At 34.1% G+C, this 22626-nt stretch overlaps 4 protein-coding genes across 5 annotated transcripts; 2 read left to right on the forward strand and 2 right to left on the reverse strand.

The window, feature by feature from the left end:
* Positions 1–1685: 1685 nt before the first annotated feature.
* Positions 1686–4111, forward strand: LOC108217826 (protein SOB FIVE-LIKE 5). Of its 2 annotated transcripts, none has more exons than XM_017390715.2 (4): positions 1686–2291; positions 2403–2477; positions 2556–2619; positions 3379–3722. In XM_017390715.2, the coding sequence occupies exons 1-4, from the start codon at positions 1941–1943 to the stop codon at positions 3423–3425; spliced, it is 537 nt and encodes a 178-aa protein (XP_017246204.1). In that variant the 5' UTR covers positions 1686–1940; the 3' UTR covers positions 3426–3722. The 2 variants fall into 2 exon arrangements, with proteins under 2 accessions (XP_017246204.1, XP_017246205.1); XM_017390716.2 differs by lacking the exon at positions 3379–3722 and adding an exon at positions 3887–4111 and having other exon boundaries at positions 1689–2291.
* A 1869-nt stretch (positions 4112–5980) lies between these two features.
* Positions 5981–13006, reverse strand: LOC108218843 (WD repeat-containing protein PCN). The gene is made up of 11 exons (XM_017391967.2): positions 12642–13006; positions 12430–12570; positions 11606–11885; positions 11432–11495; positions 11178–11291; positions 10888–11050; positions 8830–8983; positions 8153–8721; positions 7550–7728; positions 6984–7238; positions 5981–6469 (listed from the first exon to the last, which is right to left on the reverse strand). Exons 1-11 carry the CDS (start codon positions 12798–12800, stop codon positions 6169–6171), a joined length of 2379 nt encoding a protein of 792 aa, XP_017247456.1. The 5' UTR covers positions 12801–13006; the 3' UTR covers positions 5981–6168.
* A 3554-nt stretch (positions 13007–16560) lies between these two features.
* On the forward strand, positions 16561–17289 carry LOC108217545 (uncharacterized). Its single transcript, XM_017390374.2, has one exon. The coding sequence runs from the start codon at positions 16561–16563 to the stop codon at positions 17287–17289; it is 729 nt and encodes a 242-aa protein (XP_017245863.2).
* A 2175-nt stretch (positions 17290–19464) lies between these two features.
* LOC108217696 (uncharacterized) lies at positions 19465–20049 on the reverse strand. The gene has a single exon (XM_017390578.2). The coding sequence runs from the start codon at positions 20047–20049 to the stop codon at positions 19465–19467; it is 585 nt and encodes a 194-aa protein (XP_017246067.1).
* Positions 20050–22626: the final 2577 nt, after the last annotated feature.

Consider the following 22626-nt stretch of genomic DNA (forward strand, 5'->3'; position numbering starts at 1 on the left):
TTCGCCCAAATAATATATAAATAAATTATTAATTTTCATGGGAAAATTTAGATATATATTCTGTTATTATCAATATGGATGAAACTAATCAAATATTATCAACTAGAATTTGGGAAAAGGATTTCCGAACAATTCTTAGTGGAAGAAGGTTATGGCTCTCTTTGTAAGTTACAGGTTTGAGGCCAAATTAGAGGTTTGGGGTGGTTTAGAGATTTAACCATTAGAATCCGTCAATACAAGTGTTTGGTAGTTAGCGGATTGAAATAGAGGTTTGAACCCAAAAAGCTAATTTTGAAAAAGCTACTTTGAGGAGTTTTTTTGGATTAGAGGTTTTGGTTTGTATCAGAAAAAGCTAATCAATCAGCTATTAACCAAACAGTTTTATGAGAAACAGCTAATTCAATCCGCTAGTCAAAACATTTATTTCAATCCGCTAGTCAAAACATCTAATTCAATCTGATAACTGCTAACCGCTAAAAGTTACTCCCTCCGTCCCCCTCAATTGTTTACATTGGAGGGGGACACGGAGACCAAGACAATGTATGAAAAATGAGTAAAGTTAGATGAAAAGTGGGTAAAGTGGTGGGACCATCAATTTTTAATAATAGATTTGAGATAGTGGAGGAAAGTAGTGGGTGTAATAGTAGTTTTTATTGTTAAATATGAGATAGTGGGGGAAGATAGTGGGTGTAATGATGGAAAAAACTTACTATTTATGGTAATGTAAAGAAATGAGAGGGACATCCCAAAATAGTAACCGTAAAGAAATGAGAGGGACAGAGGGAGTAATTCCTATATCTGTGTTCCACTTAAAGGGAGTTGAACAGAATAATAATTCGAAATCTGAAGCTGCAGAAAAGATTTATATGATTAAACGTCATTATTTTGGACAAATCGACGTAAACACATATTAAGAACGAGAGATATCCACTAGTTTAGTCGGATCAAAACAACTTAGACATCGTTGTTATAAGAATTTCGTTGAAATATCACATTCAAAATTCAAAGTACAAATTGTTGGAATTAGACCAATTTTCTACAATTTATAAAAGAAACAATGTGGTAATAATGATGAGATGGTAGGAGTAACGACTGAAATTCAAAGAAAATGTATACTAGTTACTTAATTTGGATCTACAGTAAGATTCTATTTCAGCAGGATATATTCACGGGGTTCTTATTATGGAACGGTATTGGTGCTTGGAGATAATAGTAGGACCGTTACGCCGTACCCCATTAAAGCTGTGTAAGTTGTCATTGAGCTGGCTCCTGTACAAATGTAGATCATCTTTTAAACTTTTAAAAAAAAAGTGTTTTACAATTTACAGTCTCCAGAATGTAATCTTCCATTTAATCCTGAAACGCGGAATCAGATAGGCTAACCTATATAAAAAAAAACTGATACATCATCAGTTCGGCATCTCGATCCCAATTCATCACGATTTAGTGGGAAAATGATATGAATTCTGTATTCTGACATATTTCTTTGTATAAGTTCAAATTGATTTTATATAATTACTAAAAAAGTTAGTATTAAATTTCGGTTTCGGATTTCGGCCGGGTTCCGGAGTGGTGTCTGATTTGTCAATACTGCAATTATTCAGAGTGAGCCAACTGGCATTTCTTAATTCCATTGACAAAAGAGTTAAAACAATGAAGAGAGTGATAGATTTTACATAGGACAAACTAACTTAAATCTATTTATTTTACTGCTAGAGGACTAGAGGTCCCAATCCCAAAGTATGTACATGTAACATGGCCACTGTCAAATATCATTCGATACATCGTCTGGTAAATGTTTTGGGGTCCCTAGCATTTTCCGTTTCCGTAAGAAACCTTGAGTGTCACTTGCCAACAGTCCTAGTTATAAATTTCACTCTCAAACACTCTTTCTGCATTGAGTTTGTCTAGTCTCTTTGTTCCAAATATCATTCAGTAACATGTCCACTTCTGAATGCAGTAGCGGATGCGAATCTGGATGGACAGCGTATCTGGATCAGTCGTCGAATTCAGCAAATGATTTATACTATAACGCTGAACGGAGCAAGAGTGTTACTCTGCGAGATGGATATGAAGATGAAGATTTGTCAATGATTTCTGATGCATCTTCAGGGCCTAGACATGATTATAACCATCAAGAGAATGAAAACAATTGTGTGAGAAATTATTCGGGTTCGAAACAAGGAACCATAAGGAAGCACGAGGCGAAAATCAAAGGAAAGGGGAAGTTCAGCGGGGATAGTAGTTATCTTGATGATACTGCCAGCTCCCCTGTTCTTAGCTTCTCTAAGGCAAGTATTAAAACACACACGCGTTCGCGCACACACGACTCTGCTGTTTCGTTTCAGAATATAATCAAGAAATTTCGTAAATATTCATGTGTTTATGTAAATGTATTTCAGACCAAGTTAGCTCGTTCTGCCCATCAAAATTCCCATGAACAAGAAACACAAGGTTTCTCGACAACACATTATAAGGTGAGTGCTCATTTTTTGTTGTTTAAGTATTATCGAGGGCATTCGGTTAATTGTCCTTCCATTTTACTCTTGTATCAGGGCAAATCTTCAAATCAGCATCTTGGGTTCCAGAAATCCTCTGTTACAGGCCTAAATAAATCAGGTTATTATTTGTTGAAACCACATTGAATGTCCTGCATTTTTTTTATTTATACCAGTGTCCGGACCAGCTTGTGCGCATGTCAACTAATCCCGAAAGTTGACTAGCACAACATCTTACTGTCATGACCACCCACTTAAATCTATATCGTTTTTTTGAGAAATAGAACCCAAGATTTTTGCATATGCAAGGGAAGAGCTAATTTTATTATGAGTAAATTTCAAGGGTGTGGCTGAAGTTTACACCGATTTGCAAGTTTGTGGCCGAACTTTAAAAACTACAAAAGCGTGGCCAGAGTTTGCCTCCACCTTTTAAAACTTTGGCTCCCGTCAAATGCCCTCTAACGGAGCTAACGGAGTTGAGGGTATTTTTGGATTTTTTGAAATTCTTCTCTTTTTTTTCCTTTATTTTCTCAGCCGCCGCTGCTGTCCTTCGCTCTCCCTCTCTCCTTCTCCTCTCTTTTTTTTTTTCCTCTCTCTCCACACCACAGTCTCCTCTACATCCTCCCAAGTCCCATGTATCTCACTCGGTTTCTCCTTGTCCTGGAAACTCGATTACCAATGGTGGGGACTTCCTCTATGCAAATATTTTTTTTGCTTCAACATGGTCAGACCTCAACAGAGATACAGGGGAGTTCGTCAGAGGCATTGGGGTTCTTGGATCTCCGAAATTCGCGACCCTGTAGTGTAATTCACTACTAACTCAAAACTGTCCACATTTTTGTTCACATCAAAGGAGCCATTGTTTCTATTTTCTTCACAGGAAAACAAGAATCTGGCTCGGCACATTTGAAACAGTTGAGGATGTAGTACAAGCATACGACCAGGTTGCGCGACTCATGTGTTGACCAAGAGCACGTACTAACTTCATTTACAATGCCTCAAATGAGATTCAAGGAAGTCAAGGGGAGAGTATTCAAGAGTTCAAGTCACCAGAAGAGGAATATATTGAACAGATAATCCAAGAATTGTTGGATTATGGACCTGTTGAGCTTTGTTCTGTAATTATCTTTGGAAAGAAAGATGGATTGATTAAAGAACCCTAGCCCCTTCTGTTTCTTCCCCCTTTTCCCCAAATAATTTTATTTATATATTTTTACATATCTACCCTTTTATTTTTTTAATTTCTAAGTAAGTTAACAGCTGAAATCTAACGGACTTAACGGCAGCCAAAGTTTTAAAAGGCGGAGGCAAACTCTGGCCACGCTTTTGTAATTTTTAAAGTTTGGCCACAAACTTGCAAATTTACTCTTTTATTATTGTCCTTTCAGGTGAATTTCAGGGAAGAAATTACAAATGGCAATGATACTAGATATGTTCTTTTGTCTCTGCAGCTCAATCCCAAGAGAACTGCATTGTGTTTTAAGGATCCATTTCAGTTAAGATTGTTGTATTTAATTGTTCCTGTCAATATACTGGGGAACAACCTGAGCTCATGAAATTTAATAAATTATTAAAAAAACAAAAAGGAAAACAATTGTCGTTCTATTGTTCCTTGTTTTGTTTCTACAATAATGCTTCAACTGAAACAGTAGCTTGAAAACTCCCTACTGACTGTAAAATTTCTGATACAAAGCTCGAAAATTCGCTAAACATCTAATTTACTTGTAAAGGATGTCCGTATGAAACATTATATCGAAAACGACATTAACTTAACTAGTCGACTAGTCGAGCCGATTATGTGTATTATCATTCAAACATCATGTTAAAGTTCAGCAAAAAGTAAGCTGAGTGTGTCTTTCAGGAAGTGATAAGAGCTAGCGGCGCACGTTGCTGTTAACTTGACTTCCATCTCAATGTAAAACCAAAAGAAGGTCCCTAACACGGACAAATATGTAATCCCGAGTTCTGATATCATGTTAAGTAACCAGCTCATCTAAGATTTTAAGGTAGACGAAGTTCTCTGACGGGATCTAGGATATATGATTGAAGTTTTGTTGGCTCAAGAATCATTAAGTTTCTGTTAATTATTTAATGAGAGGGAATAATATTGAAAATATTCATTCAAGTTCTTATCCTCCTTAAAATCTGAACCCATTCTGCAGAAAGTGACAGATAGCTAAGCTACAAGACAAGGCATCCGTGCTACATATCTGTCCAACGGCAGTCCACACCATCTTTCTAATCATCATGGCAATGTCGCTGCTGCATATAATATCTATTTCTGCACATGTGAATTAGCAGCGCAAATTTTTTTATTTACTAGAAGAACTATCAAAAATTAATATTTACTATATTTTTATACGAGTCGGTAAATAATAGTATTTACTGAATAATACTCTCTCCGTCCCGGAATAAGTGTCGGGAAATGAAGTGAAGCTAGCATGCGAAGAATAGTATGGATAAAAATGCGGGATTGGAGAGCTCATCTGCCATGATTGGAGGACATATGGAAGAGAATCTTCCACCTACAAGGTCTACTAACGCTACACATAGATATATTCAGGAGCCACATCTTAACTTCACCTGGGATTGTACAAGATGAAATGGACTAATCATCCCATGTTGTTCTACGAAAATATTGACACCTGCCAGAATCGAAGAGTAAAGACGAATTCAATATACGCTACTACTACAACTTTGTTTAGATGTTACTGATGAACACTTATTTTATATTATTGTTTTTCTGTTCCTGAACACGTAACAGACGCTAACTTTTATGAATTTGATGTATTTTTATTGATTTTCTAATCATGAATATAGATGGATTGTAATCATAAATTTAAGTGAAAATTAATATCAATTATAATATTATAATAAATATAAATAATATAAACATAAGTGAATTAGGCACTAGCTTTTATGTTATTTTAACATTATATTAGCAGCTCTGCCAAAAATCTCTCAACAATTTTATTTCAAGCATCATTTGGTTGTAATTCCCTAGGTTCTCATTTTGTTTTCATGGTTCAGAAAATACTCCCTCCGTCCCCCTGAGTTATATACATTGGGGGACGAGGACGCGGCACGGACTTTAATGCGCTTGTAAAATATAGTTCTATAACTTATTTTTAAGATTTTTCTTTTCTGAATAAAAGTTTGGATGTTGTATTTTTATTCAGAAAAAGAAAATTTTAAAAATAAGTTATAAAACTATATTTTAGAAGAGCATTGAAGTGCGTGTCGAGCAGTGATTGGGAGTATATGGATTATAATTTTTTGCTTACGAAGGTAAGCTCAAGTTTGTTTTCTAACTAAAATTATTCACAAAATTCTTAAAATGCAATCAAATACTCCGTCTTTAGTTACAAGAAAAACATGATCATACTAGTTAAAGTAAAAAATAAAATATCTAAATCAACAAGGTGAAGGAACCAAATAAAAGAGAAATGGACAATCCAGAGACCAGAAGTATTCCAATGAAATGAATGCAATAATGAGGTATCATTAAAGTAAAGTGAAAATATTTCAAAAGTATTCTACTTTCGCAAATAAACAAAATCATGTATTACATAGCACAACATAATTCTAATAGCCTCAGAACAGCATATTGACTTCTACAACGGAACTCTCCCTGCCTACGCTATCAAAAATTCTCCATTAAAACATGGAGTTATGTGCCATAAATATGTCTGTGCACAGGCGGGGCATCAAGAGTTCTAACCACTTGACTCCATGGTTTTTCCATGACAAGGAGAGAACCTTTTGAAAGATATCCAACAAACAATACATTTTCTTTAAAATCACGAACATTATGTTTAGTTTCTGGTTCACGACTTGCCCTCAACTTTCTCTTCAATTTTTTATCCAAAGGTGAAGTTTGTAATTTTCTCAATGTAGCATCAAGATCTTTTGACAGATCATTATCATCAACTTGAGAGACCTTTGTTCCACAGTCTATCAAACACATCGCCCTGCATTACAAACATCCAAATTTATTTCAACAAATATTTACACTTAGCAGAACATAAATCATACAATATCTAATAGTTAGTGTTAGAAAAGTGGCATGCGAACATTATTTTCCTTATAACACACTGCAGGTAGGTAGGGTCCCTATTTCTGGTACAATGAAAAATTCTTACAAATTTTAATAATGCACAAAAATAAACAAAGAAAAAGTTTTAAATAAAGTAAGTGATTTGACAAAAAAACATCCCTCAACACCAACTCATAACTAATCATGTAAGTTGTTTTGACCAAACTAATTGAAGAACCCATCTTTCGTGAATCACTAGAATGACAACTTATGCATCCAAATATAATTAACATTAGTTGTACAGTAATTCAAGCCTGACCACATCTACAAGATACCAAATAGAAAACCCCCAGGCCAGCCAAGACATTTTCCCCTCTAAAAGGGCTTGTTTACTCTCATGTCTTATGTGATAACTGATAATAAATGAAGTAGGGAGTAAGAAAGCAAACCTCGAACTGTAGACAATTAATGAAGAAGCATTAGGGGACGGTGGAAATGCAAGTCCTGTAACTTCTCCAGGAAATTCTTGGTAAAACCTTGGAAGAGTGTGACGAATAGACCAGTCCCCCAACTGTTTGGCATCTACATCAAATGCATATAGCTGATTTGAAGAGGTGGAGATTACAAAAATGTTACTGTTTCGAGGAGTAAAGCCACCAGCTGTAACAAAAGCGCCGTCTAATCTGGATATGAACCACTGTTGTCTGTTCCAAGAATATAGATGATAACCATCAGATACTGCCTCATAGATGAGAGACCTTTCATTGAAGATGATATTAAAATACATCTGAATTCTTCAGCTTTAAACAATTATACAAATGTATAAAAAGAATTCTTTTTTACCAAATTTATGTTATAATGTTACAGAAGACAGAAATTTCTAGACAGATGCATCAAGACTATATATGATTGGACAAATTACCTCCGCACAAGTTAAGTAAATAATTGTTTGCCATTTATACAAAGCAGTGTACTGAACTCTTTTAATTAATAGTTGCTACAATGGTATCATTACCTTTGAATCTCCAGATTAAAGATGTATACATCTCCAAAACAGTTGACAGCTGCCAACCACTGTCCATTAGGACTAGTGAACATCTTTGTTATAGGAGGCTCACTAAGAATTTCATCATCGATGTCCTTGGAACGAGGTGTATACATGCAAATCAGTTTTAGGCTCTCCACATCCACAACCTGCATACCGAAATTATACCCAGTATAAGTTACAAAAGGGACTAGTCAAGGACTTACATAACTCCGGCAATATTCTACCACACGCAATAATACATATATAAATATACACACATATTGCAGTTTTTGAAATCTTGAGTAATTTAACAAATTTTCAGTGGGCCAAATCGCCCAAATCAACGTTAAGATGTCAGAACAACATCCAACTGTGTGTTTGATTCTGATATACAAGTGTATAGATGTAAATGCAAACAAACCAGAGTTATTTAACACTAAACAAATAATTAAATCTAAGTTACTGGATATGGGTATGCGAAAGTAATGCCACAGGTCAATTTATAAAAAGAAACGCATAATAATGACCAAAAAAACATTGTACAAATAGATGGTAGTGAGATAAAAATGAACATTGAAAAAAAATTCTTACATATATCTTTCTATCGTTCCCTGCTATCATCAGCCGAGAAGAATCAGAAGTGAAACACATGGAATGCGCAAACGGCAAACTCGGAAGTTTCCTTTTTTCGATAGTCCATGCACTTTTTCGAGCTTCGGTGTTATTTAGCTTTAAAAGGCTTGGTTTAATTTGGTCGGAGTATGAAAAGTACACTCCTGAATTAGACATGGAGCTACATATAATCTTCTGGGAAGACTTACTCTTGACTCTGACAACTAAATCCGTGGTTGCAGTGCCAACAGAAGGTCCAGAACTTACATCAGGATGACCACTAGATTTAGCTCGGACGCAAAAAACATTTAACCACTTGGAGGCCTGAATCAGAAGCAAACTACTTTGATTAAAAACCGTATTCAGCACCAGTTGCATTGGCGGTTTCTGTGGTACTGGACATATGTCATGAGGATAGAATTGGGTAAACTCGGTTGCAGCATATGCAAAAAGCTTAGTGTCATCACCAGCTGAAATAAGCATGGGAACACCCGTATGGTAACTCTTCGAAACACGGGCCCTCTTTACCTTTTCATCAGGGAATGTATCTGCAGAGATAACTCATGTATTTGAGACAAGTAGGTATTTAATGGATGACAAAAGGTCCAAAACCCAAAACAATTAATACAAACACTGGATTTTGGAACCAAAGTCACCTTCTCTACTTATGGGTACTGCAACAGTCAAGGCCCTCACATCATGTGTATGAGCTCTCGAATAACCAACATAAACCCACTTGTTCACCGTTCTTACAGAAGACTTTTCTTTGGTTGATCCAGATGCATCTTTTGAGAGCTTATAGAGTATCACCTACACAGACACAGACAAACAGCTTAATATGTTGTTCATACCTAATACGTGAAAAAGAAAAAGGAAACCAAAAAAATAGATGTCATTGTTAACCAAGAGAACGGAATATTTTCAACAACATTATTATATCTATAAGACTACAATTAGCTAGTTGGTTAAAGATATAATAATGTTGTTGAAAATTAGTATTATTATATAATTAAGCCAGTATTATTGATTAACAAGTACCAGAATTAGCTAGTTAATTAAAGATAGTTGATCAAATTATAGCTCTGTCGGTAAGAAACTCATAGTTCAGTTGTAATTTAAATATTATAAATATACAAATTGAAGCAATTTCATCATCCCCTCTAGGCTCTAGCCTCTTGATTCACTAAACCTCTACGACATCAATATGTAATTCTTGACAATCTGTATATACCAATTTGAAATTTCCTATCAAAATCAACCTTTGTGACAACTAAGGCTCAACTACATGTAAAGCATATTTTTTATCTTAGGCAAATGATTGCACTAAGTGAGTTCAGTTAGCCCTTGGGGTAAGAAGAGAGCTCATCTGTACTCCCTTTCCTCTATAAAGCTACTGATTCTCTTATAGCCTTCGTTCCCCGAGGGATTCTTGGAGAATATAAATAGATATGAGCCGATCGTCTCCCCCTGAAGCTAGGACGGTTGGGAACAAAACTTGTGAGCCAGACGCGCCCGGGGGTCACTTCTTTATAGTCGTTGTGCGGTCGTAGTTGTTCTTTAGCTGTATAGCGAAGCAAGGAATTTAGCCAAAGGCGACAGGGAAGGGGGGAATTTGAGTCGACCAGGAACGAGCAAATCAAAAATTTCACTTCGAACTTCGGACCTCAACATCCTGCTGCTCATGGTGTTTCACGATTAGTATTGGAAATGAACGGAGAAGTGGTGGAACGCGCGGAACCACCAGCAGCAACAAAATGCAATTGATACCACTTTAGTAATTCTATGGACATCATATGAAGTGCAACAAAAAAAGTTCAGATGATCTCAAATTCTTTTTTATGTAGTAACTATTATAGCACATCGAGTATTTTTTTCCTCCTTAGCCCGGGATGAGTACAAACTCAAACACCTCAAATGTTTAATAATATAGTTTAATGATTTAATCCACCTTGGATGGCAGATTTTTAAAGTGAAAGCATATAGAGGAGCCTCCTAGTACGATGAAACTTAAAACTAGATAGATTCTCAATTTTTTTCACTGTTCATTAATACCCAATATATAATACCATGTGTCGCAAGTATGAGTTGCATGTGCATACATATTCAACAAATTTAATATTTGAACATTAAGATCCACTAGTGGGGCATGATTACCCTAACTTTCAGACAATATGAGAAATGAGAGGATGTTTACTTTCACAATGTAAATCTCACTAAAAAGATAAATAAATAAGTATTTGCACCAAAAAAGGTGCTATAAAGAATTTCATTAAGACGACTGCCAGCAGAGACCTATATTCATAAATATACAAAAAAAACTGCCGAAACAAGCATCAACTGCCTAAAAGATATTGTGATCCCTATAAATTTGACTGCCAAAATTTTTCACCCAGGTGTTCACTACTATGGTGTGCTTGATATAAAATGCACATTTGAAGAATCTATTATGGGTCTTAGACAGGTCATACAAGTCCACTATCTAGCATAGATGCCACGGTCAAGTGATCTATAGATAGACCTTATACTGCACATTATATGGATTGAATTAAAATTCTAAAGTCTAAACAGGATCACGTAACTGAGCTTTAATCAAAGCAATAATCTATATTACTAAAGTAAAAGGCTGAAAAATGTAGATTTGCTAAATTTGAACAACATTCTATGAAATTTTATTTTATAGCATAAAACATGTACGCAGAACCTAAATTCCATACCTGACCATCTGAGCCAGCAGAAAAGACGTTATTATGGCTTGGTACTGTAGATAGTGCATTGACATCACCCTTGTGACGTGAATGAGCCTGCAAAAGGGTTCCCATCTGGCTGTCCCAGAACTGAACGCTACCACTACTATCAGCACTGACAAGGGAGCCATTCCTGAAACCACATAATAATCATTGGCATCAAGAAGCAGAAACAATCACATTTTAAACACATGCCACAAAGAGAAATCTTAGAGACTCCTATACGACAATCATCTAGAAAAAACAATATCAAATTTTACCTTAGAGCAAGCAATGACCATATGCAGATTTCAGGTCCATTACCCAATCCTCCAAGTCCAACTGTTATCCTGTATATCTCACGAGCAGTTTTAGGATCCCAGCATCTTATAAACCTGAAATTTCCAGATAATGGTCAAGGACTTGGGATAAAACATTGTGCCATCCAAAAGTAAATGTTGCTCAAAAAATGACACATTGCAGTAAGTTAACTAAGTAGCAGGCACATATGTCCTTCTGTTTGATATTAGCATACCCATCACTACTTCCTGAATAAATTTTATTTGCATCTGGACTCCATGTCACGCTCAAAGTGCGTCCTACAAATTAGATACATAAATAAGAAATCTTAATATTCACAACAACAATTAACAATATATTCAAATAAAGGGTTTTACATGTGTAGTAATTAGAAAACAAGTTATCTTACCACTGACTCTTGGCAACGATCTGTTGTAGACTAACTCATCAGAAACAGTGTAAATTCGCACACAACCATCGTCACACGCCATTGCTACACTAGTATCTTCAATAACAGATCCATCAGTTGTAACAACTGAATCATCATCATTTTCACTGTCACTACAATCATCATCACTACTATCATTAATTGCTTTAATATACTGGGAATGCCTCATTTCATGACTCCGTGAGTTTTTGCATGGAGCCGACGCCATTTGCCAAATTGTCACACCAATAGATACCACAGTCTGCGTATAAACAAAACAAGAGGTTAAGAATCCAAACTCTAAAAAACATATAACATTACTTACAACCTTCTTATACACACTTGCAAAATCGAGCATTCTGTTATCTAATTAAATTCAATAACATAGAAAACTACACATTTTATGTTCCGATGACTATCTTCCTAACTACAAAAATACCTAAATGCATGTATAATAATATAAACACCACAATTGACTGAATCAAGCAACTTAGCACGGTCTATGTAAAAACAAAACTAAAGTTAGTAATCCATATATAAACACCAAAATTCACTAATTCGAGCAACTGACCACAGTCTGCGTGAAAACAAAACAAAAGTTAATAATCCGAACTCTTCAAAAATATGAAATAACTTCCAACCTTCTAATACACACTTCCAGAATATCAAAATTTTGTGATCTAGCTAAACTCAATAGCTTAAAAAACACAAATTTCAATGTCCTATAACCCTCTTCCTAACTACAAAAAACCTAAAAACCGAAATGTATAATGTGCACAATTGACTAAAACGAGCAGTCGGAATACCTTCTGTATCAACTCAAAAAGGTCCCACTCGGAAACCGATCCATCAACACTACAAGAAAACAACCGTCCAAACGAGTCGAATCCACTTGAACGACACCAAACCAGCGACGTAACTCTCGAATTAGGATCTCCATGAATCGTCTACAGAAACACATATAATCAAGCTCAGAAACAAATAGTTAAACATTAAAAGTGTAAAAATGAGTAATTACCAGTTGGCAGTGCCAGCCAATGGCGCCGGGAGAGACGAGCCAAATCTCGAGCGAGCCGTCTTCACGAGCGGCGGCGACTCGAGAATCATCGGGACTCGTAGCTAGCGCAACGACAGGAGAAGGCTTGTACTCAACGGAGCTGTTGTAATAAATTTGCATCTTGTATTGATAATTAATCGATCGTTGGAATTTGAATTGAGTTCCGGCAAGAGTATCCGCCGCGTAGGGCGTCACCGCCGCCGGAGTATTCAGAGTCCTAGGGTTCTGTAGAGCCGATTAAGCGAGAGACGTTTTGGTTGTTTTGCTCTGGGAAGAGACGGCTTCGCTTCAAGTTGAGGCTATCTTCTGCATACAAAACCCTAGTACTGGTGACTACAAAACTATTTAAATGATTTTACCGGTTTTTTTAGCAAATAATAATTTATTTCATTTTGATTTTATTCGTTTAGCAAATAACACTAACTCGTTCATTTTCCAAATTTTGATTTTGATGGATTAACCGATTCATAACAAAGTTTTAAATATACAATTATTATTTATACTTAAATTAATTATAATATAATAATTTATCTTACTTGTATGATATTTATATAGAAAAAAATTATATTGAACGGTTGGATTTGGTTTAACATGTGACATATTTGCAAACCAAATTTCACTATTTATTTTAATTAAGTGACAAGATAGATATGTGTAATGTGTTAATTTATTCTATTTTTACTCTCTTTCATTTATCTATATATTATTTACAAATGTTCAATTATTTGTAAAAAAAAATTTGTTGTAAGATTCCCTAACAAATAAAAGGGGGAAAAAAATTGTTGTGAGATTCTGTCTTTGCGGGTTGTCAAGAGCCCAATCAGATGATCAGGCGATGACACCAATAGAAGTTGTTGCTAGTACCCCTCTATTGGGCCAAAATCAAATTACAAAAATGGGCTTAAGAAGAACCTTTTTGCCGGCGTTTGTAAGCACTTAATAACCTGGTGCGACTTGCGAGAAAAAAATAATTATATTTTACTTTTTATAATCATAATATAAAATGGCTTTAGTATTCCTTCTTTATGAAATATTTTTATATTTTTCAAAACCAATATTTATTTTTGAGGAGTTATTTGTATTTACAATTTGTTTCCCCAAAAATTTATGAAAAAATATGATAAGACAAATGGGATAGGAATGGTGTACATGTCTCTTTTATTTTCATGCTTATAATTGGACAATTGAATTAAATACTAAAACAAATATACTTCACCTGTAATTTGTTTGAAGTAATTAGCTTGACGTGTATTTGTCTATGAACCGAGAAACAACTTATTTGCCATAACTTTTACAAAGACAAAAATAAAAGAGTCAGGAGAAATAATCTGAAATACTCTCTATTAATATTGAATAATTAAATATTTTAATTTTTGGAAAAAAACGTTACATCGTGTTAAATTTACATACAAAAACCACTACAAAACTTAACACAATGTAGCCTATTAGAACCAAAATGCTATAAAAAATAGTATTTTAGAGTTTCAAAACCAATTAAAATAAAAATGAGAAAATGTACTGTGTTGAATAGAAAAAAATATAAATATAACTGATTATATATTTCGACCCAATTAAATATACATACAGTTATAGTTATCACATGAGCATGAAAGTGAAAAATGAAAATAAAAATAAGTTTGATATAGTTTTTTTTTTTTTTGAAGAATAAGTTTGATATAGTTCTTTGATTATTTACGTAAATTATTATGGGTTTTACATTAAAATATATTTTTTAATATATTTTTTACTACTCCCTCTGTGTCTTTTTTCTTTTCCTATTTATAATGTCGGGACTGTTCATAACATGAGACAAGTTATTAATTTACGTTAAATCTGTAAGACTAAATATAATCGTGAGTGATCTTGTTGGATTCGTATTTACAAGTACCTTAATAAGGTGAAATTTTTATATTTAATATCAATATGAAACTAAAGATATTAATGATAAAAAATGTGTATTGAAAAACGTGTCAAAGACAAATAGTAAAAGTATTAAGGAATGGACGGAGTATATAATATGAGAATGGTCTTCAAATTTTAAACCAACTTTCTTGATATTTCTGATGAATTAGGTAAAGCTTTTGACTTTTAGCGTGTTGAAGTCATGATAAAAAGTGAAGGAAATTAATTGAGCTCGCAAATCGTTGAGGATGTGACAACACTTGCAATTTGCAAAGAAAGAAGCTTGAAGCAATGCATCGGTCCCGCGCAGTCAACTGCCGCGGGACAGAGTTGTGTGGTAGTTGTGGTGGTGGCTCACAGGCCAAGTCACAAAATTGTCTTCTCAGTCTAGCGTTACAGAAATCTGGAATCGGACCTAATCGGTTGAGATACCGATTCAAAGATTAATCGGAAATCGGGGATTAATCGGAAGGATTAATTGGAGTGAAAATCAGATTTATTTTAATATTAAAATATTATTTAATATTTAGTTATTATAATATTAGCTATTTAGTAACTAATATATTTATCTTATTATTTATAAACTATATAAGTATTCATATTTAAAGTAGTGTAATATTTTAATTTTAATAATTTATCATATATATTTCGATTAAAAAATATATATATAAGGATTAATTGGATTTCAAAAATCAGGGATTAATCGGTTAAATCGGGGATTTTTAGAACACTGTCTCTATCCACCAGTTACAAATCTTTTGATGCCATTTCACAAACACCCAAGTTCTCTTATCTTTGTCCTACTATGTTTATTTATTTCTGTAAGATATATTACTTTTTAGAGAAATTTATTTTGAATAATGTTCATGTAAAATTACTCCCCTTTTTAAATGAGAAAAGCATATTTTTCTTTGATCAAATATTTCTTACAAATTATTAATGATTTCCATTATAATCAAATAAAAAAAATCTTTTATGAAAGATATTTTTCGAAGAAATACTTTTTAAAATTATTTTCAAAATATTTTAAAATCAAATTATTTTAAGGAGTAACAAAAAAAGCCCAAAGACAACTCTAATCATGTACTGAAATTCAAATTTGAGACAGTTATGTGTTTTTCATCTTAATTGTATGATTAGTGAGTTTATCCGATTGCGTCTCTTTCAAAATATTAATAAAAATTAATCTAAATTTGAAAATAAATTCAATTACGAATCCGTGATTATCAACAAACGATCTAATTTCTTTAATCTAATTAAATTAACATCATGTTAAACTTGAGGTGTCATGAAAAATAAACGTGGGAGAGATCGAGTTCGCCGTGCAACATAAACAAAACATAAGTGCGGACTTGATGATGTTTATTAAAGAGAAAACAAAGATCATGCATGTTTTCTCTGGCACAATCAGCTTAATTAGACTTGTTGAAACTAAACCAAGAAACTAAAACGATTGTGAAAACAAAGCTGCGGCCGCATCACCCGGCACGTCCTCCTTGCTTAAATCAAAATCATTTAAATGATCACCGGGAAGTTGGAGTCCAATTTAATTTAATCGAATATTTAAACGATTACTTAAATACCCACAATTAGTACTCGAAAATCTGATCAATATTTAAACTTCAAAGAACACAATCAACTGCTGCGGCCAATTTATAGTTTTATCAGACTGATCAAACCATAATCCATTTATATCTATCTATTAATAAACATATATTAATTAATTAAATATATACAGAGGGAGAGTAGAAGATTACAAAATTCAATTTCGTGCCTAAGAGCACCCGCAGCGCATGTAAATTGGGTGCCCAACTCCCGCCTAGAAAAGAGTAAACTGGCCTCGGGCACTGGTCACGCGTTGGAGAAGGAAAAAGAAAAGGGCCGGTGCCCACCACCCTGGCCACAGCCCAACTGCAGTGCACGTTTTTCAAAATCAAAAAAGTAGCAGCAATTGGCAATGGAAGAATTGTCCTAAAGCATGGGGAGTATCGATTGTATGCATTGGCAATGGAAGAATTGTCCTAAAGCATGGAAAGGGATGTTCATGGGTGGTCACAAAGGTGTTCCAACACTCTTACTTGAAGCTGTCGCCTCATCTGATCTATGGATATGGCATGCCTTTTTTGGAGTTGCTGGATCTAACAATGACATAAATGTCTTAGAAAGGTCTCCATTATTTGATGAAGTGCTAGAAGGCCGTGCCCCTGAAATTAATTATACGTTGAATGGCAACAATTATAATTTGGGGTACTATTTAGCTGATGGAATATATCCAGAATGGGCTACATTTGTGAAAACAATTCCACGCCCACAAGGTGAGAAGAGAAAGTTATTTTCCAAATATCAGGAAAGTCAACGAAAAGATGTTGAACGGGCATTTGGTGTGTTGCAGTCTCGTTTTGCAATTGTACGTGGCACTGCACGATTCTGGGATAAAGGAGATCTCGCTAGAATTATGAGAGCATGTATCATACTTCACAATATGATTGTCGAGGACGAAAGAGACACATATGCTACTCCATTTGGTCCGCTACCATGTTACGATGACACAACAAATGGAATACCGGAACCAAATTTAGGGCAGGAACCTTTTGTTCCGTATGAAAACTATATTCAAAGAACTACCCAAATTCGTGATCGACAAAAATTTCGCCAATTGCAGAATGACTTGGTGGAGCACATCTCACAATTCGACAATAGCCGTTAAATTATTTAAATTTTTATGTTTAGAATTATGATTATGTTGCTTGTGTAACGTTTTTTTAATTATATGTTATGTATTTTAATTAATGAAAATGTTTTATTTTAAATTTTAAATTTATGTAAATTAAAAATATTCTGTTAATTTTAATTTTACACTAACTAAACTATTATAATTAAATCATAACTAAGCTATTATTTTTTTGACAAACAAAAAATTTTATTAATACGAATCGCAAACCCAGTCGAGACAAACCCCCGAACTGTCAACTACAATCTGATTGTGAAACAAAAAACGAACTAAACAAATAGTCGTTTTGTTTTCAGATCGCTTAACAAATAGAATATTCATATTCTTTGATCTAAAAAGTATTACAATGATATCTCGAGCAATCCAACCTACATCACTTATGAAACTAGTAGTCTCGCAATTGACCTTCACGTAAGCATCATCTGTAGCCCAATGTTCAGAACTATCAGTCAAAGCAACTGATCCTGGAGCACCAAACGTCTCCAAAACATGAACAATTATTTGTTGTGAAAGGTGAGCTCTTGCGGTATCTACCATCGTTCCGAAATCGATGCGAGTCTTACCGATCTCCCAAAATACCGTATAAATCCTTTTCAGATTGATAATCGAACGACACATCAAGACACATAAAAATACGAAAACATAATACACTGACATCCCAAAACGATGGGCACACACTGACATCCCAAAACGATGGGCACACAACCTTGATAACAAGGTACTCAAACAAGATTAAATCTTGGTTTTATTGAAACTAAGTAAAATAATAGAGGGGATGAGAGAGCGAAGTGGTTACTTGATGAGAAGATGAAGATTTGGGAGGCGGAGAAGTGACGGCTGAAACCCTAGTACGGAAGTCGACTCTCAAAACGAGAGAGAAAAGAAAACCCTACAGAACCTATACTTGATTTTACCCACATAACCCGTATAACTAAGCTATTATTATTAATCATATACGGTTAAATATAATATACAAAAGAGATGTGTGGGGTCTAAATATTTAAAAGTAGCAATATAATAAAAGAAGTGGGCAGTGGTGGGTTGGAGCTGGCTGGCCAACTTTCAGAACAACTCTGTTTTTGCTTGCGTGTCACTGGGTGGGGTTAAAAACCTGGACTCTGTTTTTGCTTGCGTGTCACTGGGTGGGGTTAAAAACCTGGACATGGGCGTCTCGCCCATTGCTGTTGCTCAAACCTAGCCCTGCTGTTATAATAGCTAGCTAAGTTATTTTTTTTGCCAGGTACAGGTATAGCTAGCTAAGATTAATTCATACTAATCCTTCGCATTAATTTATATTACTCGATGCCTGCGTGCCGGGAGATATATAAAGCAAGATGAATCCGAGTCAAGAATTGAATAAAAATATCATTTAATGTGCGTGTACAGCGACGATGCGATCAATTAAAATATTAACCGAACCGAAAAATCGTTTATGCTGGTTATCCATTTGTTTCTGGGTACAACATATAATGTGGGTGTTTGTTTCCCTCTTTTAAGCCGGGCTTCTGTTTTATAAGTTAGAAGCACTTATTTTGTACCGTTTGTGTAAAAAGTCAAGAAGCACTTATAAAAAGCTAGGAATGCTAGCTTTTGTTTCAGGACTTCTGTTTATTTCCCAAACATTTTAATCACTTATAAGTCTTAATTTGCTTCTAACTTCTGCTCCACTTTTTTATTTTAAGCAAGAAGCACTTATTTTAAGCTCACCCAAACGGCCCCAATATTTCTCCAATACTCTACAACTTATAACGAGCAAAACGGATCATTCAGGCTAAATAACTTCCCCTTTCGTATCAACGATCGGCTGGTCACATAATATTTTTCAAGTTTAATTCTTCTCCATTATAAACCGTTGGAAGATTTAACATCTTGATGTCAGTTCTTCATCGCTTGAAATTTAACCATATTTTAAGAGTTACACCGCTCATCTATTAAAATGGTACATGGGTTCGAAACATCCTGAGACAATTCAGGATATACGAGTATGTTGAGAGGATCTTTTCTTAATTTGAGAAATAACCTAAAAAGTTCAAATTATTTCATTTTGGATCAAATAGTACAATTACAAGTTTTTGAAATTGATCACCGCCCACCACGACAATAACATATTTACATAATCAAACTTCCGACAATTAACAAGAAATTAATTAATCAAAACACACCGTTGGTTTGTGTTACAGCATGACTCCTACTTCTCGGAAACTTCACTTCATTCTTCTTCACATAAATACCACCCTCTTCTTCTTCATCATCTCCTTCTTCCAACGCCGTTTCTTCATCAATCTTCCCCATTCCAACGCTACAGCTCCTAGGAACCGCTTCTTTCGATATCGAAAATTTACCAACATTGCCACTCATCAACGACTCCTTGAGCTTCTGAACCTTCTGCTCTTTTACTAGTTGTTGTATGTACAGCTCCATGTCCTTTCTCAGCTGGTTGGTTGGGTCATTGTTGTAAGCTGTTGAGTTGGCTCTGATGAGCTCTCGCAAATCGTCGCTTTGATGTAAATTGTTGGCCCACGAAGGGGTGAAGCTTGTGCTGAAGCTCTTGGGCAAGGCTGAGCTAGGTTGGGAGCTTTTGTTTCTTGATTTTGATGTGCGGGTGGTTGCGTATCTTGGCTTATGAGCTACGTCCATCATGCTTTTTACGTACAAGTCTCTTCCTTTCTTCAAGAATCTGATGGGTAGAGTTAATATCCTCAGTAACTTGTTTTGCTCCCGTTTGCCTCCCCCCATCCTTGTACCTGTAGTTTACTTGGAAGCAACTCTGGTGTGTCTCTCCGAGAGAGAGAGAGTGGGAGAGAGAGAGATTTAAATATCAAGAGTGGGAGAGAGAGGGAGAGAGATTTAAATATCAAGAGTGGGAGAGATGGAGGGGGAGAGAGAGCGGGAGAGGGAGAGAGATAAATATCAAGAGGGGGAGAGAGAGAGAGAGATGCGTAAGGCAGAGGCAAGAAGGTTGAGAAGTTTATGTAGTAAGGTGGAAGAGGACTTGGTCATGGCCGGCCAGATAAGAAATGATCAATTATGATAAAGAGAGTGAAGAAAGAAAGTTAACGATGTGTCGCTTAGCAAAAAAGAAAGTGAACGATGTGGCGACTGTGACCAGTAATTATACTAGTCGGTAAAATAATTGATGTCTTGATTTGGATTTCAACATTTAGTGGAAATTAGATTGATGCAATCTTAGAAAGTTGTTACTGACATTAGCATTGATGTGACAATCAATATACTTATATAAAGGAGAAGCGAGGGGCGTATAGGTGGCGCTTCTCACATCGCTCCGTTCTATTTTTCTAATTTTCTGGAATTTTTGGATGGAAAATATTAAAAATTAAAATTACCTTTTTTAGTTTCGGTTTCAGAATCTGATTTTATTTCAGATTATTTATGAAATATAGTAGCTTGAAAATTTTAATCTGATTTTGTTTCTATATAAAGGAGAAGCGATATAACTACCTTTTTAAATTTCGGATATATTAGAAGCAAGTTTCGGATATATTGGAAGATTTTCTGGAATTTTTGGATGAAAAATATCAAAAATTAGAATTACCTTTTTTCGTTTCGATTTCAGAATCTGATTTTATTTCAGATTATTTATGAAATATAGTAGCTTGAAAATTTTAATCTGATTTTGTTTCTATATAAAGGGGAAGCGATATAACTACCTTTTTTAATTTCGGATATATTAGAAGCAAGTTTTGGATATATTGGAAGCAAGTTTCAAAATCTGATTTTGTTTCAAATTATTTATGGAATATAACAGTTTGAAAGTTTTAATCTGATTTTGTTTCTAATTATTTAATTATGGGAAAGAGTAGCACACAAGTCACTCCGCACCTATAAATACCCCTATAGGTTGTAGAGTTTTGGATCATCTAAACACCATCTACTCTCTCTCTCAATACCACAACCCTACATCTCTCTGGTGATAGTTCTCTTGCTCGATTTCTAGCTCGGTGATGTTGTTCTTCTGCAACGATAAGTGAAGGTTGTTTATACGGTATTAAAAAATAAAGGTTGTTGCAAGCAAAGGTATAGACCGCTATGTGAGAGTCGACAAATCTAAACACGGGAGAAGAATATAGCCTTGACTTGATATTGATGGATGATATCAATAAATTAACTATTAGTAATGTATGTTTGTTGGTTATTCTTTAATATTTGTTTTGTTAATCGGACATGTTTGTTGTTAATTTTCATATGATTTACTTTGTATACAAGAAAATATTATTAATGCATTATCTGTTTACTCCGTTCAAACAACTTTTAAGTCAAAGTTGTTTATACAATATTAAAAAATAAAGGTTGTTACACGCAAGAGTAGTTATAGACCGCTATTTCATGGATTTAAGTTAGATGTTTTTGTGCACAATCAATCCAAAAACTTGGAGGAAGGTGACAATGTAAGAACATGATTACTTTTCAAAAAAAAAAATAGCACAAATAAAATTAAGATTCGTCGTGTTTTAAATTGTTAATTACGTGTAGAAATTTATTTTCATTTTTTCACCATGAATTATAATCCAATTTCGCAATTTTATATATTAGTATTGGTATTACATCAAGATTTTTATAATATAAAATTTATTTTATTCTACAAATATTAAATCATGAATATACTCTTTATAAATAGCCACAAAATTATTATACTCTACGAATATTAATATTAAATCATTGATATAATTTTAATAGGCCGCCGCAACGCGCGGTTTATCAACTAGTTATATGAGTTGATGAATATTTGTTGATGCGTGTTGGTTAAAAGTAAATTTTTTAAGCATCTAATTGCAATGCTTTGTAAAGTTTGAATTTGTTAAACAATAGTAATTCATAACCAAAATAAATAATTTTAAATATGATTAGTTGTCCATAAATGTTTAGGGTTCTGTAATAACTGAGAGTTTAATAAAAAAATTCATTCTTTTTTTTGAAAGAAAATTTTCATTTTTAAATTCAGTTTATATAATTTATTTTTAAAAGAATGGATTAAAAATTTTGAGCTATTGTTTTAAGATTTTAAATGATCGTGATGATATTTAATTAGGATTTTAAATTTTATTTAAATTATATATGATGATATTTAATTGAGATTATTTAAAATTTATTAAAATTTGGTGACACTTAAAAGATGATTTTTTGGGATATTAATTAACAATTTATTTTTTAAATTATGCTCCTAAAACCTATATTTGCTCTAGGATATTCTCAAATTTGTATCAAATCAAAACCACATAACTTTTTAGAAATTATAAACTATTATCGATTAATTAAAATCGGGGCTGAACACATCCTTGAGCTAAAATCTTATCA

Source organism: Daucus carota, chromosome 4 (assembly GCF_001625215.2).
Source record: "Daucus carota subsp. sativus chromosome 4, DH1 v3.0, whole genome shotgun sequence".
Taxonomy (NCBI): Eukaryota; Viridiplantae; Streptophyta; class Magnoliopsida; order Apiales; family Apiaceae; genus Daucus; species Daucus carota.